We start from the raw sequence: 19,047 nt of genomic DNA, 5'->3' as shown, positions 1-19,047 counted from the left end.
GTGGCATTTTTGTCTACGTCACCTACTGGCGCGTTCAAAAAACGTGTACGCCCCCCCTTCTTCTATCTTGGATTGCGATTGGCTGAAACGAGCGTCAGTCACTCCCGCCCACAAATCAAACACCTCCCCGTCCACGACGCCCGGGGAGTGAAGCGAGGAGCAGGAGCCGAAAGCCAGGTACTGTATCTGTCTACTGTCAGGATATGATGCTGTAGCTTTCGACACTTGACCGTAAGCATTTAATTTCATTACAATTGATATGTGGTGTTAAAATGATGCCTGTGTTGTTGCTGTTATAGCCAAACCGCGGTTTGAATTCAGCGGCAGAGTTGTCTCCTGTCGTGGCTTTTAGCTCACTGTTTCTGCGCTGAAGTGAAATATCGCTTTCGATAGAATTATTGATGGACTTCCTCATGACATTTGGTGCTCAATTGGCGTGTTAAAGCCTCCACGTACAAGCTAAATGTGATATTGTGTTTTTTGTATCGTGGCTGTGTGAGCGTCGGGTTTACGAGCACATATATTGGACATTTTGTCTGTGCTGACAAGTTTGAATTGCTGTGTTGGCTGCTGGCAACAGGAGCCGAGCGGACACCTGTGGTTTCAACCTATAGAGTTTGTCCCCATTAATCACTGTTTAATTCAACCAATCCGCATGGGTTTCTGTGCTGACATCACTCCCGGCATAAAAAATGATGTTTATAGGAATTCAATATTGAGATTGTGGTGATATCGTGATGAATTCTGGGTAACTGAGTTGTTGGGGGCTGCACAGACACTCATTCATCCAAAACTGTATGTAGCTATGTATGTATGTATTTTAGATAGCCTATATTAATGTCTTACATCTACAGTACAGATGACAGTATGTTTCCCAGCAAGCTACACACATCATTAGTGCTGAAATAATTGGTCAATTAATTAATGTCAGAGAATATTGATGCATCATTTAATTGTTCATGACATTTCTTCAGAAAAATACCAAAAAGTCATTGGTTGCAGCCTGTCAAATGTGAATATTTGCTGTTTTCTTTAAGCTTTTGTAATGTAGCATTAATGTGTGTTGAAGACCTCACTTTAGAAGTTGTGATGGACTTTTTTCACTATTTTATGACATAAAATTCTACAGGTCAAACAATTTATCAATTAATCAAGAAAATAATTGGCAGATTAAACAGTAATAAATAATAGCTGGTTGCTGCTACACGCCATTCATGAAATGAAATGATCACAAACCTTTTAGCACTTTCTCTCGGTGCTTGAGTGACTTTGTGTTTATTATACTGTAAACCAATACTTGGCCTTAGCACCTCTTAGTACAGACAGGATCATTTTATGCATGAGTGGTGATGGCATCACTGTCACTGTGCCATTCACAGATAGCCTGTGGGCACACATTTGGCACACCAGTACTGCAGCGAGTGTAAACAAAACCGTATCCCATAAGTTTTTTGTTAAAGCATCTAAACGGAAGGTGAAGCTGGAGTCATAAAGCTGTAATGACTTTGTGGAATGTGTGTAGATTTTTACATTGCAGGAAATAATGATAGAGAAAAACATTTTTTCAAGTATAAGTTCTAAACAAACCAAAAAGGCCTTTATGCCAACTATTGATTGTGGTTGCTCTTTTTCTTATCTGGCAGGCAGTATTCTGTCAATTAGTTGAGTGACAGATAATTAACTTTGGTAATCGCTCATAAGCCCAGGCAGAAGTAATCAATGAATCAATAAAATAATCAGCATATTGAGTGATAATGAAATTAGTCATTGGTTGCAGGTCTAAACAATGTAGCCAAGTGGTAAGAGACCAGCCAACAACGTGGACTTAAACACCAAGTGTTGCAAATGTCTTGCTGAAGTGCCCTTGAGCAAGACACTGAGACTGACTGCCGGCTCCAGGTGGCGCTGTTTAGGGTCGCACTGTGATGATCTCAACCCGAAGGAGGATTGCACCACAGGGAATCAATCTAGTTTCTCAATTAGCTGATCACAGTTCAGCCAAAGTTGTTTATTCCTACTGCAACATTTCAGGGCGTAAACATCCAGCGTGGCCGACGTGACTCACTGAGTTATCTCTTTGTCACTCTCTCCTTTGACACAACACCCACTTAAAAGCTGGTAAACATTCAAGCACTCCTGCCTTGACTAATACACCAAGTGACCACTCTGAGAATAACCCGCCTGTGATCTCCTATGGTTTTTTAAGGTTATATGATGTTGTGTCCTACTTCCAGCCAAGCCAACTGGTCGGTAGTGAGACTCATGTGAAATGATGTTTCAGCTGGTAACCGCACAGGTTCTATAAATAGCCCCATGTTTTATGCCCTCAGATTTTCCATAAAGAACAAACAAACTGAATATATTCTTGCCTTTGCCTTCTTTTGTATCCATAGCAACCCGTGATTGAGCAGTAACACAAAGTGTCCCTTGTCTCAACAGGAAGGGGACAGAAAGACGTCTTTTATGATGAGGCTTTTTTAAAATAAAAAATACATCAATCTCAAGCTTTTTCTCTTTCGGTCTCTCTCTGAGTTCAAATCAAGATTGTTGAATAGCATATTGGGGCTGCTTTTTACCCCTTTGATCACTCACTGATGCCCACATAAGTTTTTTCTCTGTGTGCGTAGAAGGAACACAGGCACTGTATTTACTTTCAGATGAAAAATGTTAAAAACATCCTGCTATCAGCTGCTACACTCAGACATGATGTCAGAGGTCAGATAAGATGAGCTAAGTGCTACTGCCACCAACCAACTTAAAACCATATGTTTCCACCACACATCAGATGCTTTATTTTATTATAAAATGTGGGTGTTGATGGAGGAAATAGCCAGATAATGTTGTCAGATGTGAGTCTATTTAAGGCGACTTATGCTGGCTCTCAGTGTGATTATCAGTGCATCATGCATAGATAATTCTGCGAAGGAGCTTTACCAGAAGATTCTGGTGCATTATTGGAGGTAAAGTCTCACATGGGCCATCTGTGAGGACCTTTTTGCAGTCCCAGTCAGCCAGTAATGGGGGAGGGGGGATATACAACTTTGTTGACTGTCAGGTTGATGGCAGTCGTGCTGTTGCAAGAATGCGTATAAGCAGAAAGCAGATGGATTGGCTGCAAAGTCAACGTCTGTGTGTTTGGCATGCCAGGACTGGAAACTCCAGCCTGACAATTCCTCAGATTTCTGCCTCGTTGTCTTGAGATCCTGTCATGGAAACTGGTGAGCAACAGATGAGGCTTTGCTTTAAGAAAGACGCAGAGCTTTCTGTAAATATGCAGTACATATTATTGCCTGTAGCCATGCTGAACACAAAGACGATGTAATGACTTGTTGAATTAGCATTGTTTGAGTTGTTCTTGTATTACGCCTTCAAAAGCAGCATTCCTGAGCAATTCAAAGTTCACTATTGTCTAAGCACAAAGATTTTGTGCTGTTTGAAAGCTGGTAGTGTGGTGGCCATGTCAGGAGGCATAGCGCTTTGTTGGTCTCTGGGAATTGGACAAGTAGAAGAAAGGTCTGTTTCCCAGTCTTGTGTGCATTTCAGGCCTGAGCTCCCCCTAGAAAATCATTTGAAGTTGCAACCTTGAGTAGATTTTAGAGGAGGTGTCTGTTTTCGTTTTAAGGGACTTATAGGTACTTTTTCCTTCAGCACAGTCAAAGAGAAAACATACTTAAAACACAGGAAACAAAGAGCCTCACGATTTACCCTCATTTACAATGGCAATACAACTTTAGTACATATGTACAGTACCAGTCAAAAGTTTGGGAACACTTTCTCATTCAAGGGAATGGGAAGGTGTGTCCAAACTTTTGACTGGTACTGCAGATACACCAGGGGAACGAGGAAATAAAATAAAATTAATTGAAGACCATGCGAAGCTCAGCTATCAGCTCAGATGTGATCAGCAATAAACTGTTGCAATTTACTCCACAGTTGTTTTGTATGCGGGAAAGACCGAAAGAAATGCCCCGTTTCATTCTTAAGTTTCTATAAATAATGATTGGTTGGATAAAACTGATGAAGCCTTATGTAATGTAAAATGTTGCCATTTGGTGTCAGACATCGGGGCACACTGTTGTGACACTGTTATACATGCCAGGAAAAACAAAATCATGTCGCATTTGCATCTTCTCCATCTTTTAACTCATCAGCTGATTTCATGAATGCTGACACATGAAAAAACACAAACACACAAAGTAGTCACTTTTTCATCACCTTTAAACCTTTTATTACCTCATTTGGGCCTTGTGACTATGTGGCATTGGCCCTCACTGTGAGAATGACCCCTTTCCGTCTTAACAGATCATTTACAAGGTGTTGTGCCATTAATGATTGACTCCCATTACGTAAGACTGAAGGCAAAATCCAGCACTTCTAGTCTTACAGTGCCTCAGTGGTGTACAGTGTACAATACTATAGAAATCACTCAGTGGGGGTAAGTAGGGCACTGGCAGTGAGATGTTTGGGGACTCACATCTTCCAGCTTCATTTACAAATGTTTTAGTGTATCTATGGCAGATAGTCTTTTATAGCTGTCAGACTAATACACAGCTTTCATACACGCTTTTACGCTATTAAAATGAGGAAGTGTTATGAGGTAGTGACACTTCAAACAAAATCTGTGCATGCGTGCAATAGCAGATTTTGAGGTTTTGCTGTAAGGAAGTGTTTTCTTGCAAACTTTGCTGCTGAGTTTTGTAAAAGAGGACTGAAAGGCAGGGCTGAGTGTGTTATGTAAACTGGTGCTAGGTACCGCTGCCCTTACTCACCACTCATCGTGTATATGACCAATGACTGAAGCTGGAAATTTACCAGTTAGTCCCTGAGCTCCTACATGCTAATACAGTATGTTTAACAGTTGGATGATGCACCATTGTTGTTTACGGTCTAGTCTGTATACAGATGTATTTACACAGATGTAATTATGCAGGCGTTTTATGTGATGAACTACTGAACTGATTTACATTCATAAAGCTTCACATGCTGCTGAAGATGCCAGGCATGTCACAACCTGAAAAGTGCGAACACAACCGCTTGATAAGCTAATTCCAGCTCCCCAAGTTTATCATTTGAAGCCTACTCAAATATGTTGTCTGTCTTTTTTAGTCTGTGCTCCAGAGCTGTGAAGTAAGTGGGCTGCCCATGTGTTTCAGTCTGCTTTTAGCTGAGTGTTGACTGTAGCTAGCTGTGTGTTATGGTGTGTCGGGGCTATCGAAGCACGGAGCAAATTCTTTCCTGTTGATGACTCATGTCCTGGGCATGGTACTGACTGTAAGCGGGGCCTTGGGGAACTACAGAATACACACTCACTGAAACCACCAGAACGTTTGCAGAGGGTGTAGTTAGCAGCATACTTAAAATCCAAAAGTTTACACAAATTTGCATGCATGCATGCAAGCACACAAAGCCCACAAGCATTTCCTTACTTTGTTATCCCACCAGACAGGGACGTGTGAGTCAAGCACGTCCTTGTCTGGTGAGATGTGAGATAACAAAGTTAACCTACATCTCACACATAAAGTCTTTGGAAGTATATACAACACACAAAGGGAGTGACTAAAAGGTTGTGGTTTAATGTACATTCACACAGCCAGGTTAGGGCCTGTCATTGGCATGTGGCAAAGAGAGGAATGAATGTTACATCACAGTGAGAATGTGATGTTCCCTGCTCTCCTTATACAACCATAAATACACGTGTAAAGCAAAATAAAGTAATTCAGTTAGTATTTATTAAGGTTTGCTTGAATCCAATAATTAGGGCAGCAGGATTTTGTAAAATGTTATAATACAATCATATTATCAAGGTGGAATTGCACTGAAAGTCAGTAAATCATAATGTTGACTTTATTCAGAACACTTGCATCAAGGTTTTAACCTGAATAATACACAATTTTAATGTGGCGGTGTGATGGTGCGGCGGAGCAGTGTGATGCTGATACAGGAGGAGGCTGAGGAGGTGCAGGAACCAGTGGTGCAGCAGTAATGATTCATTTCTCATTTTTTTGGAGTATGCAGATGAAGTGGGTGCTAAATGTTTACATACCTGTATTGGCCTGGCTTGGCTTATTTAAGTCTCTAGAATGACATGGTCTGTAAGGCGGGCTGACATGTTTTGCACATGGACTAATATTCATTTTGCATATGAAGTAGGGGAGTGCGATCTGACGATTTTAGATCATGATTGATCTTGAAGGTGTCCACAATCTACTTTTCAGGCGAATTGTAGAGATTGCGATATTTAATGTCTTCTTACTTCTGTTTCCAAACTTCACATAATCTCAGATGACTAGCAGGTCCGCACTACGTGTCATGAACAAAACAGTAGAGTAATGCAGCCAACTAGATGGCTATACTGATTGGACGAATTACTTCACGTGGTGACGTGTTGTAAACAGTGCAACGTGAGTTATAACTTCTGGCATGGTGGACAAGAAGATTGTGCCTAAAAAGAACTCGACGTCAGTTTTCTATTTGAGTTGTGCTTGAAAAGTGTTATTTTATGATTATGTTATCTTTTGGCTTCTGTTTACTTCAAATTAATCTCAGGTTTTAATCACCATTCGGAAACCTGTGTAGTGTCTTTAATGCAGTATTGTGTTTTAATGGTGCAGATGGAGAACTTCAGAGGCTATTTCAAGTCTGGCTAATAGTAAACAGGGCATTTCAAAATTGAGAAAAAAGATCTCAATTTAGATCGTGATTGTGATTAAATAGATTGTGATTTTATTTTTTTGCCAGATTGCCTGCCTCTAATATGAAGAACATCCTTTATTCTTTTATGAGATGAACTGTATATTCAGTGCAAATTGCATGTAACCCACTGAAACAGAAGTAGCCTCTGGAGTCATAACTTATGCTACGAAATTAGTCTTATTATAGTCTTGTCTTGTTGTTCATCCCCTTCCAGAGACTTTTTTTTTTCAATTTTCATGCTCACATGCTTGTTTACAGAAGGTTCTTTGATCATATATCTTGTATGGTACAGCCATGGTCATGAACATTGATTAAACATTTATTTGAGTTTCTTTGCGTACGTGGCTGCAATTTATCACAGCAGTCCACACAAGGCCAGACACATGAATACACACAGTACAAGATGAACCCTGAACGGCGTGTGTGTGAGAGCTCCTGATAAGGGAGCTGTGTTTTTGTCCGGGATATTCATGTCTTAGCTTCCTTAAAACAAAGCTATTTGGACTGTGGGAATTTTTATATCCTTAATGAGGACGTTTACAGTTAGTCAGACACACAGTGAGTAAGTGATTCCTCTCTGTTTTTATCTGCCTAGCCCCATGTGCTGATGCTGTTCTCTTTAAAAACGAGTGACACCTCTGTGCTGCTCTGACATCAGTTTGTATTAACCTTTCTCTGCAGCGCTGACTGTTGTGGCGTGGCCTTCAAAGGTCAGAGTGATGCTCCTGGCGACTCCACTGTGATCTCTGTTGCTGCAGTTTCCACAGAAACGAAACAACGGTCGGCAGAAAGCAGCAGTCAAGTCGCAAAAAGATGACATCACCGTCACCCACTCACAGTGACAGCAGTGGCTCCTTGAAGCATGACAATAACCAGGTTTGTGTGTCTGCTTTTGCTGTGTGAACAAAAATTGCTTGCAGCCACTGTTAGCATTGTTTTCATTTAATACCAGCTGACCTCAGATTTGCTGAATTTAAATGCAGCATGTATCATGATATCCCCGAGGCAGTGAAGCAGGTCTAATATTTTTACTGTGTGTTTTGCATGAGTATCTGTGTACTTGTTGTTCATTTATTACGGGTTGATCTCTGCAACCAATCAACCATTCAAATCTTCCTAGAAATATAAACCACACCACTTAAAAACTGAAAAATACTTTCAGTGCAAAAAAAATTGTTTTTACAATAACCAGTATTTCAATAACAGTATCTGCAATGTTAATGCTTTATGTGCTGTTTACATTGTGCCACTCCTCCTTATCTTGAGGGAAAGAAATGCACTTGTCTCTCTAACTCATACAGTATTGCTACTGTGTCCCCCTCCAGGACAGCTGGGAGATTGTGGAGGGGCTCAGGGGGGTTCCTGCCAGCATGCAGGAGCCTGACGGACAGGAGGGTGTCGTGCTCAAAAGGAGGAAGTGGCCCATGAAGGGATGGCATAAGGTGAGCACCTCTCTAGCTCTCTTAAAGACTCAGACAGGAAACAGTTCTTATTATAGAACACTGCTGCTGCCTTTATTGAACCAAGACCTATTTTCCCTTCATTGTTTTGATACAAGGGGTGTCGGATAGCTACAGTGTTTGCTTATATTTTTAGGTTAGAAAGGCTTTGTTTACATTTGTTGTGTTTTTGAACCCTGGAGCAAAGTAGAATTTTTTTTAAATAACTTTTTTAATCATCTGAACTCAATGCATGTGGTAGTCATTACTTAAAATGTTATTTCTATTTTGGTAAAGCAATGCTGTAATTACAGTCAGTAGTCCTATCAGTATGTCCAAAAGCAACCTCTACACATATCATATGTCATTACTTGAGAATAGTATAGAGCCAGAATACTTTACAGGGGTTTTAATAGTTTCATTCCCGTTGTTACTAAGATTAAGCCAGCAATACTTAGTTTTTCCTGAATGTGTAACTAGAGTCCTGACCTGCTGTCTTATAATACCTCAAAGCTATTTCCATGTTTCCTCCTCTTCACCATAGTCTTCTTAACTTCCTTCTTTTCATTCCCAGCTGACTTTACTGTAACCCTGACTCATCGTCCTCCCCCCCCCTCCTCTGTCTCTGAGTGTGCTCATGCGTACCTGGAAACTTCTGCCTTTCAACATGACTGAATTGCCTCTTTTAATAGGCAGTATTTTAACTGGCCAAGGAGGTCTTAAGTAGTGTCAAAGTGCCTTGTCAGTGTACTCTTTTGTATTGTAAAACTGTAAACTACGGCTATGTCTATACACAGTCATTATATATACTGCTAATCACTCATTTCACTGCTGCTGTTGTTAAATTTTGATGGTGAGATCAAAGGAAAGTGATTTTATTATGTCCACAAATCATTTTCTACTGGTGTTATGAACAATTTGTATAACTAAAGACTGTAATAAACATATCAAGCAGGAGATGCATGAACAAGTCAAGTCAGAATCATTCCTGTAAACAAGTATTGATCGAGTCTGTTTTCTTCCTTAGAGATACTTTGTGTTGGAGAAAGGCATCCTGAAGTATGCAAAGCGTGAAGCAGATGTAGGTATCACATCAAGAGAGCCATCTGTCATTCTTGTCCTCAGACACACACTAACAAAGTGTTTTGTTCACAGCTGAAGAAGGGAAAACTTCATGGCTGCATCGATGTCGGCCTCTCCGTCATGTCAATCAAGAAGAAAGCCATGTGCATCGACCTGGACACAGAAGACAACATTTTTCACCTAAAGGTAGCTCTTGAGGCTCACATCGGTTTGAATTCAATGTGATTCAGTGTCATCTCTCTCTCTCTCAAAGGTGTACAGTATACAAATGTCTCAACACCTACACACTTTCTCTCTCATTCACTGTTCGTGCAAAGACTCTCACAGCAGCTTTCTCTGAGTTACTGTTGCTAATTTGACTTCATGTCACCCAGGTGAAGAACCCAGATCTGTTTGAGGAGTGGGTGTCAAAGCTGCGTCATCACAGAGTGTTTCGGCAGAACGAGATTGCCATGTATCCCCATGAAAGGCACCTCTTCCACCCCCACGCCGCGTCCTCCCCGTCCCTCAGTGACTCACTTAGAAAAGTAAGGTGTCCCAGTCCTCGTTTGTAGGAAAGCATCAAAGTCTTGGTTGCTACTTTAAATTTGATGCTATAGGGTTGAGATTATGTGAGGTTGTATGCCTCATCCTCTCTCATCTGTCTCAAACAGAGGACTACTGTCACCAAGCAGACATCAGTCCACCAGAATAAGGTCAGTTCCTGGCTCCACTCCTCAGAGGACATGAACAGGTGCTGCAAAGGTTGGTTTCTGTTTGTCTGTCGATCCGTTACTCCGATTATCTCTGCTTACTTTCCTCACTAATTATCTCCTTGCTTACCCGCCACCCTGCTTTGTCAACAGTTTTATTTGTCTGTATGCAGTGTATCGTACATCTTATCTTTTATCACCGTGCCTGCACGCACTCAGGCTTTTATCTAATAATAATCTCTCTTTCACTCAGACTTGGAGGAGTGCGAATCGTATTTACTCGAACTCAACCTGCTGCTGAAGAGCATGGAAGTCCTCCACCGCACATACTCAGCCCCAGCCATCAGTGCACTACAAGTAAGCACACACACGTAGACTAAGTTAACCATGGTGCAAAATGTGGAGGTATTCTGAGTTCAATAAGAATACGTTTTCCAAAATTGTGGATGTAATCAAAAAGGATGAATGAAGTGATAACATTATCTGTGAAATTAAGATGAGAATGAAGAATACTTTTTTGGGTAATCTGGTCAATACTAGAAGTCATTTTCTTTACTATTTCCTTAATATCTCTGTTCCCTTTGGTAACACAGGCGTCTACGTATGACATTCCTAAAAAGGAGAAGAGGCCAAGGAGATGGCGATCCAAGAACAATGGCAAAGAAACCAAAGCCACACTACAGGTAAATGTACAGCTTCTTATTTAAGAAAGCTAAAATCAATGCATACAGTTATTCACCTTAATCTCTGTTTGTGCTCCAGGTCCCAAGCTGTATCTCCTCCAAGTCCCCTCGCCTCCACGCCTCCCACCCCAATCTCTCCATTACTGAGTCCAACACCCAGGAGGTCTGTCCTGAATCCCCAGACTCACCTACAGACGTGTCTCGTCTACAGGAGGACTTCTGCAGGCTGGCCAACAACAGTGAGTCCATGCCTGAGTCTGCACAAGTTTGCTGAGGAGATCCTTTTGCTGTAGATAGAAAAAGATGCTTTTTTTGTATGCGTTTGCTTCTATATGGTAAGATAGTTTCCATGACAACTCTGTACCTGATGTCTCCCTCTTTTTTTTTCTGTCTCCAGTCCACACCACACTGAAATCAGCCTTTAGTTCTCTGTCAGCAGAAAGAGACAGACTGAGGCACACCATCGAAATGCAGCCCCCTCAGCCAGCGCAGGTCATTGGCTTGAAGACTGCCTATGCCTCAGTGAGTCAGAATGCATGGTTCTGCAGGGTTGCACCACAAATGTTCACCACTGTATACTACATGTCTAATTTCTCATGTGGCTTCTTATCATCTTATCAGGAATGTACAGGTGGCTCCCACTCCTTGGTCCACCAGGTGTCCAATGAGAGCAAAGCATCTATCCCAGAGTCGATATCAGAATTCTTTGATGCTCAGGAGTACCTCCTCTCCTCCTCCTCCTCTGAGAATGAGGTCAGATATTATCTGCATCATCTTTTTCTTCTTCTCCATGTTTAAAACCAGTTGCAGTGATCAATCAATGAATCATTTAGGATATAAAATGTGATGAAAATGACGATATGCCCATCATATTTTCCCAGAGCATGAGGTGATGTCCTTAAATGACTTATTTTGTGCGATGAACAGTCCAAATCTCAAAGATATTCAGTTTTAAAACAGAGAAAAACAGCAAATCTACACATTTAAGAAGCTGAAACCAGCAAATGTTTGGCATTTTTGCTTGATAAATAATGTTAATGATTAATGAATTATCAAAATTGTTGGCGATTATGTTTCTGTTGATTGACTTAATCAGTTAATCAATTAATCTGTTTCAGCACTACAGACATACATATCGTTGTCAACTTTACTCAACGGTAATTGTTGCAGGGAAAGTAATCTTTTTATTATTACTTATTAGTCCTAAAATTGGGTGTAGTCCCACACTTCCACTTTTAACAAAACAAATACCTGCTACACAACAAATATACTGTACATTTCCTTCTATCCTGAAGACGCAGAGACTTTTGGGTTTGTGTGTCCTGTGACTCTGTCCTCTGGACGCTCACTGACCTTTCACCGGTGATTGTCTCTCTCCAGGTGTCCGACGATGACTCGTACATCAGTGATGTCAGTGACAGCGTCTCCATGGATACCTACAGCAATGAGGGAGGCAGCGAGAGACACAACTCAGGTACATGATACAGTAACACTTTTTGCATCTCTGTATGTGCGCATGAAGACATATGAACTCGTTGAGCAGAGACAGACGGAGACAGTGCAGAGAGGATGTGTTTACAAATTCAGTACGATGTTTCATCATACAGTATGTGACAAAGCATCTGTGAACAGGCATCATTAATTCACTGCTGCAGATGGTGGTTGTTTTATATAAACATTTTTCCCTTTATGTAAACAAAGACTGGAAAATTGGGATATTAATGAGATGGTTTAGTTTCACATAGAAATGTTTGTTTTTTTTCTTGATTAGATAGTATGAGTACAGCTTGTCCAACCCAAGGGGTAAAAGACTAATGCAACTCATTTTTAAGATGCTTGTTGTTCGAGCTCTTCAGTATTATTTATTTTACAATTTTATTTCGGATGTGAAGTCTTATATTGTACATATATGACCAGTATTTTTGTACTATGCTAATAAATAGCTGGTGTGTCAGTATTTTGTGCTGTTCCTTTGAATTTGACTATTTTCACACCAGAAGAAATAATTATAATTTAAAAAAAAAAAAAAAAGTTTTCTGTGTTTCTGCCTGAATTTCCATATTTGTCATGAGAAAAACTGCTCTGAAACAATATTTAGATCATGATGGGAGACTACAATGTGTCACTAAAATGTATGAAAATAAATTGTTTCATAGCTCTTTCAAGTTGTGTGAAACAAGTTTAATTTGGGATTTTAAATGCCACCTTGACACCAGTTGAATCATACATCATATCCTCATTACCATCATGTCAGCATTGAACATATTTTTTACTGTAGACATCTGATTTTAGGCACCCAGTACATTCAAGAAACCATTTTTTTTCCCATTTGAACTTTCACACTTTGTCCCACTTGACAGGATTCTTATAAAATATCCTGTCTCACCACTTCCCATATTTCTCCTCCCCAGTTGATGGTGTGGTTCCCCTGGCTCGTCGACGCTCCACACTGCCCTCTCCCAGTCCCACGGGCAGCGTGAGCCTGTGGAACATCCTGAGGAACAACATCGGTAAGGACCTGTCCAAGGTGGCCATGCCAGTACAGCTCAATGAGCCACTCAACACCCTGCAGAGGCTGTGTGAGGAACTCGAGTACAGCGAGCTGCTGGATACCGCCAACGAGACCCAGGACCCTTACCAGCGCATGGTGAGAGGAAATAACTTACATTTATTAATATTGTAATATCCAGTACATACCTAAACTAAATATAGGGCCTTGTGCATATGTACAAGTTCTACCAAAGCACTTTACATAGTCTCATGTACACATAGTTGTTTATATACCTACATGAACTAGTCTGACTTGAACCCTGACTCATATTTTCATTCATTCTTACTTGTTTGCACAGTTTTGACCTTGGTTCATGTAAACACAGTTAGAATCTGACATCCATTGTGGCCTCACACATTCAAACGCACAATATTACCTGCACAATCTTCAGTACACTTTTGTTTACAGTCCCATACTCACATGAACACAAAATGTAATTTACACACAAAGACACACATGCCAATACTTTTACGCATATGTTTCAATTCAGAAAATCCCACAACTCTTGTCTTGTCACAGGGCATATGTTCATTCATCCTCTCTGATTTTCTACGCAGGTGTATGTCGCTACATTTGCAATATCTGCATATGCATCCACCTATCATCGAGCAGGAAGCAAACCCTTTAACCCGGTCTTGGGGGAGACGTATGAGTGTGACAGACCTGATAAAGGCTTCAGGTTTATAGCTGAACAGGTAGAGGTCACACAGTTTACAACACATCATAATCCGTAATCATTGGAATTCACTTTCACAGGAGAGGCTGCTGCTCAGTTTACTGCACTAGAACCTTTTAACACAAAAATGAACATTTTGAATGAAATATGTGAAGTGATTTTTGATTAAAGGTGTTGCATATACATCTCTATGTATCTCTATATAATTAAGTTAAAGGTGCTACATTTAGTATTTCTAAACACTGATATGTAATTCTCAAATTTATTGTGACACCTTGGTAATATTGTCTCATGTCAGACTGTGTGCACTGGATGAACAGCGCCCTCTTCCTGTTCTGTTCTTTAAAGCAATTCACTAGACTTCTCAAACAGTAGCAAACAACACAGAGCAGTGAAGATGTGCACTGACCTACTGTACCACTCTTCTCTGTTATGGTCTCTCAAATTACCTCTCAAAATAAATGTAGTAATTGTTTACCTTTTTGTTTTTGAATTGTTCATGACACACCAACAGTACATATTATGGCAAAGCTTTTAATAAACTGCCTTTATCTCATCTTTTATCTCTGCATTTCCAAGGTGAGTCATCACCCACCTGTGTCAGCATGTCACTCTGATTCAAAGAACTTCACCTTTTGGCAAGGTGAGCAGGAGAGAGCATGTTTGGAATAAACACAGTATTTCTCCTCTGTCTGGCTGGGCTTACTAGTAGATTGCACCACTACCACCACACCTTTGTTTCTGATTATTTGTTACATGCTGTAGGTCATATTTAAGGTTAAAGTAGGTGTTGTGGAAGATTAAGTAACCTAATATGGCATTGGTGAGCACTCTGTAACTTTCCATAGTGTGACAACTTAGTGCTTGTTATGTTCATACTGTAGATACTAAGAAAGATACTGATTAATGTGAAGATTCTACTAATCTGACCTCATTTGTTAACTCTGACACTGATCAGCCATTGGTATTCAAAGAAACTGCAGACTGGGGCCTTGTTTGCATTTCCCCCTGTGCACATGAGTAAAGAAGCTGATTTATAAAAAGACGCTACTGTTTGCTGAAGAGAAAGAACCATGAAGATCTTAATTAAGATGATACGGTAATTTTCATGTTCACAAGCACTCATCTGTTATTTTGTGATCCATTCTCTTTTAGATGTTCGGTGGAAAAATAAATTCTGGGGCAAATCCATGGAAATAGTTCCCATGGGAACCACTCATGTCACACTACCTGCGTAGGTCCTTTACTCATTTGCTTCTCGTGTGTTGGTGTGTGTTTGCATGTGCATGAGTGTTTGTGTTTGTGTGTCCACTCTTGTATGTTTAACATGAGTGTTACATCATCATGCCCAGTATATGCTGTAGGTAAAAGGAATGAAACATCATACATTTTTAAATAGTATGTATGGTGTATGTGTGTGTGTGTGTGTGTGTATTCTCCAGGTTTGGGGACCACTATGAATGGAACAAAGTGACGTCCTGCATTCATAACATCCTGAGCGGTCAGCGCTGGATCGAACACTACGGAGAGATGGCCATCAAAAATATCAACAGCAACACCTGCCAGTGTAAAGTCACATTTGTTAAGGTTAGAGAACACAAACATCGAATGACTGTCTTTGTTGTGTGTAAATGAGGGAATCTCACAAATGATTGTGAGAGGGAAATTTGTTTTTCATAGTTTAACAATGTGGAAAAAATTCTTTAGGCACTGCGGCATGTGACTTGCTTCCTGAGTGGATTTCTTGTGTAGAGCCATTGTAGAAACACCGTAGCTAATTTTACAAAACTCTGTGCTGTTGTTTCTTCCCTATTAGTGTGTATTGGTCTGTCACATTCACATGAACCTCTGTCAGTCTCTTGTAATCATTACGGTTGGTTGGCTTTTAGCGTCTGATTTTAGTTAAGTCATCTTCCAAGTAGACCCTTGTTATGTGTTTGTTCCTATGTAAAAAGATTGTTGCAGTTTTCTTTAGTGCAGTGCTGCCTGTTCAGACAGACATGCTCACTCTCTGTATGCTGCAACACAGATATGATAAGCTTTGCCCTCAACACTGTCAAGGCAAACAGCAACATCTGCTGGACAAAAAGAAGTACTGAACTTCAAATAATTAAATCATAAACATAGAAAACCAGGCAACATGAATCAAATCCTCCCAAACAGTTACATAACTCACACAGTATTTATTACTCAATATTGTAAAATGTGATACGTTCAATGTTTACTCCCATTTTGTATAATAATATTCCCTCATGATCACCCTCTTTGTTTTCAGGCAAAGTCTTGGAGCTCTACAGTGAACGAGATAGAGGGTGTGGTTACAGATTCAAATGGAAAAGTTGTACACTCAATTTTTGGAAAATGGCACGAGTCCATTTTTCAAGGGGACCCGCCATCCGCCACGTGCATCTGGAGAGCAAGTGAGTCATTGATCCCTGGAAATGTCACAAGTTTTTACACCAGTGCACTTCAAACAACACAACTGAGCTTGACGTGTGTGTGTGTGTGTGTGTGTGTGTGTGTGTGTGTGTGTGTAGACCCCATGCCGGTGGACCAAGAGCAGTACTATGGCTTCACCCAGTTTGCGGTGGAGTTGAATGAGCTGGATCCCACCTTAAGACCTCTGCTTCCCCCCACAGACACACGCTTCAGGCCGGACCAGAGGTTGGCAAACTGTTTATCTGCCTGTTATTATGTTGATTCATCCCTACCCATTTTAGAAACTGTATTTTTATTATTTTTATTAATGTTTTATCATCCTCTGGCCTAATTGATGGCATCTTTAGTTGCCAGTCGTTTAAATGAGGTAAAGGCTGACTAATTGGACTCACTAGTTACTTGTGAAAAATATGATTTTTATGGAAAAAGTCTGATCATGCCTATGTGGTGTGAAGCAGTAAAAGTCTGAAATATGAATGTAACCATGGCAACAGACCATGGCGTTACGATCTATGTGAATTAAGTCACAAGAATATTAATGTTCACTCAGAGACAGAATTAGTAAGATTAAACAATTCAAGTTGGATGAATAACACTCATATAAAAGGTTATTTAATGGCAACATTCTTCAATTAGTCCACAGAAGTACATAAATAAAATATATTAGTGGAATAAGTGTTAAAGAAAATTTGTCAACCTTTCATGTAAATGCAATCTGCATATTCTTTACCAAAATTTTGTTATAGCTATACTTTAATTGCATTTACAATAGTATGTTCTACATATTGTTTCACACACTGGCTAAAGCCTAAATATCAAGAATACATAAATTCCACTACCATTGCTGCTACTACCCATAAGCCAAAGTTTTCCTGTTTGTGAGGTGGAAACGGTGGGATGAATGGTGGCAGTGTTCTAGTAGGAGCAAATCTCTACTGTTTCTCCATCCTGACTCTCTCTCTCTCTGTCTTCTTTGTCCAGGCTGTTGGAGGAGGGGAACATAGAAGGAGCTGAGGAACAGAAACAGAGGCTAGAGCAGCTCCAGAGGGAGAGGAGGAAAGTGCTGCAGGACAACAACATGACTCACCAGCCACGCTTTTTCAAGTACGCTGCTGTTTACTCGTGATGTGTGTGATCAGACACAGAGTGTGCATGTGTTTTTCTACATAGTTGGTCTGTCCAGTATGATCAAAGATCCGCTCCTTAGCATCCGCTGTGTCTCAAGAGGTATTAATGTCTGTGACTGTCTGCATCCTTGTGATTAACAAACTGGGTTGTTAAAATAAGTCTTGGGCTCATCATGACAAAAGAAAAGTAATTCTTATCCATTATGTCATTGTCCATTACTTCATCATTATCTAAGAAGTAATTACATCTTTCTTTTTTTTTAATTAAATCTTTATTTAACCAGATGAGTTCCATTGAGATTACAAAATCTCTTTATCAAGGGAGCCCTGGCCAACATAGCAGCAATATAGTGTTTCAAACAACATACAAGCATTAAACAACATTTCAACATCAAAAACATATAAAGCAAAACATACAGTAGCAACTCATACAGTATTCATGCTCCACTCATCATTAGTCAATTAGTCCCACCTAGGAAATTCAAAATACAGCCCTCTTACATTCATAGATGTTATGAGTGAGACCTTTTTATCTAAATAAAAACACAATATCATAAGTCATTTTACTCAAAATAAAGACACTTCTCTGATATAAGCTCATCAACAGAATATTATGAACCATATAAACACACAAAAACTTAATTTGATAATCTAACTTTTTAAAAATTAATCTAAATTAGCTCACATTCTTCCACATGTTGAAGTTGTAAATGAATATGCTATACCTTTTACAGGAAAAACACTAAATTATAATATGTCACTGAGTGATGTATCACCAAACATTGGTCATAAAAACAGTTTTGTTTGTGTTGTGTCGGCAGGAAGTCAAAGGATGACACATGGGTGAGCAGCAACACGTACTGGGAGCAGCGCAGAGACCCAGGCTTCAGTAAAATGGACTTCCCTGTGTTGTGGTGACCTCTGGATTTAACCAAACCTCTCCACTACAACTTATCATAGAGAGGGAATTATAAAACTGACCTGAGACCAGCCTTGAGGTGTCCTGACCCGGTCAAAATGAATCACTCAATGTCATGGTAACCAAATCAATATGGACTTCCTGCTTCCCCTTTTAGGACCAAGCAGAGCCTGTAGGACTTCTGTCTGTTTTGTTTCCGTTTATTATGTTTATCTTTTAGGGTACATTTTTCTCTTGTCATTACCACAGTTGTTATTTACATGTCGGTGTCAGTGTAAACTAAATGTTTATATGATTATGTTCTGTTGCATCTCAGCATTTACCAAAGTGCCTCTTATTGCAGTGCTGCACTTGATCAACTGCTGTAGCAGTTATGCAAAAACACTTTTATTTGGAGACTTTAAAAACTGCTCTTTTGGATGATGTCAGTATGTATTACTGGAGAGAAAAGGATCAGGGATGGAAGTGAACTTTTTCAAAAGGTCAAAAGTTGCTCAAGTATTTGTCCATTTGTCAACATCGTGACAAGTAGGATTGTTTAAACTACCTTGTGATCAGATGTTCTCATTATAAAAGAGTGACTTCAGCCTTTCAGTATGCTGCCTTGTTATAATCATGTGATGACTGTGGATATAATTTATCACTGAGGTAAACAGCAATAATACTCCATGTTCAAAGATAATAAACTGTACAATGAATGGACAAATTATGCTGCTTTACACTGTGTTTGGTTTTGTATGAGTGA

The 19,047-nt window shown here is 39.9% G+C and overlaps 1 protein-coding gene across 3 annotated transcripts; it reads left to right on the top strand.

Moving 5' to 3' along the window:
• The first annotated feature begins 105 nt into the window (after positions 1-105).
• On the top strand, positions 106-19,011 carry LOC122970174 (oxysterol-binding protein-related protein 3-like). Of its 3 annotated transcripts, XM_044336237.1 has the most exons (22): positions 106-177; positions 7,375-7,569; positions 8,019-8,135; positions 9,160-9,213; positions 9,288-9,401; positions 9,590-9,742; positions 9,869-9,959; positions 10,161-10,264; positions 10,501-10,590; positions 10,670-10,829; positions 10,988-11,112; positions 11,212-11,343; positions 11,971-12,064; positions 13,002-13,237; positions 13,699-13,836; positions 14,397-14,460; positions 14,973-15,051; positions 15,260-15,404; positions 16,093-16,237; positions 16,355-16,481; positions 17,238-17,360; positions 18,205-19,011. In XM_044336237.1, exons 2-22 carry the CDS (start codon positions 7,507-7,509, stop codon positions 18,299-18,301), a joined length of 2,451 nt encoding a protein of 816 aa, XP_044192172.1. In that variant the 5' UTR covers positions 106-177; positions 7,375-7,506; the 3' UTR covers positions 18,302-19,011. The 3 variants fall into 3 exon arrangements, with proteins under 3 accessions (XP_044192172.1, XP_044192170.1, XP_044192171.1); XM_044336235.1 differs by having other exon boundaries at positions 10,988-11,343; XM_044336236.1 differs by having other exon boundaries at positions 154-231; positions 10,988-11,343.
• Positions 19,012-19,047: the final 36 nt, after the last annotated feature.

Source organism: Thunnus albacares, chromosome 19, assembly GCF_914725855.1.
Source record: "Thunnus albacares chromosome 19, fThuAlb1.1, whole genome shotgun sequence".
NCBI lineage: Eukaryota > Metazoa > Chordata > Actinopteri > Scombriformes > Scombridae > Thunnus > Thunnus albacares.
The sequence above is the reverse complement of the archived record's forward strand: the minus strand, read 5'-3'. Positions and strand labels throughout refer to the sequence as shown.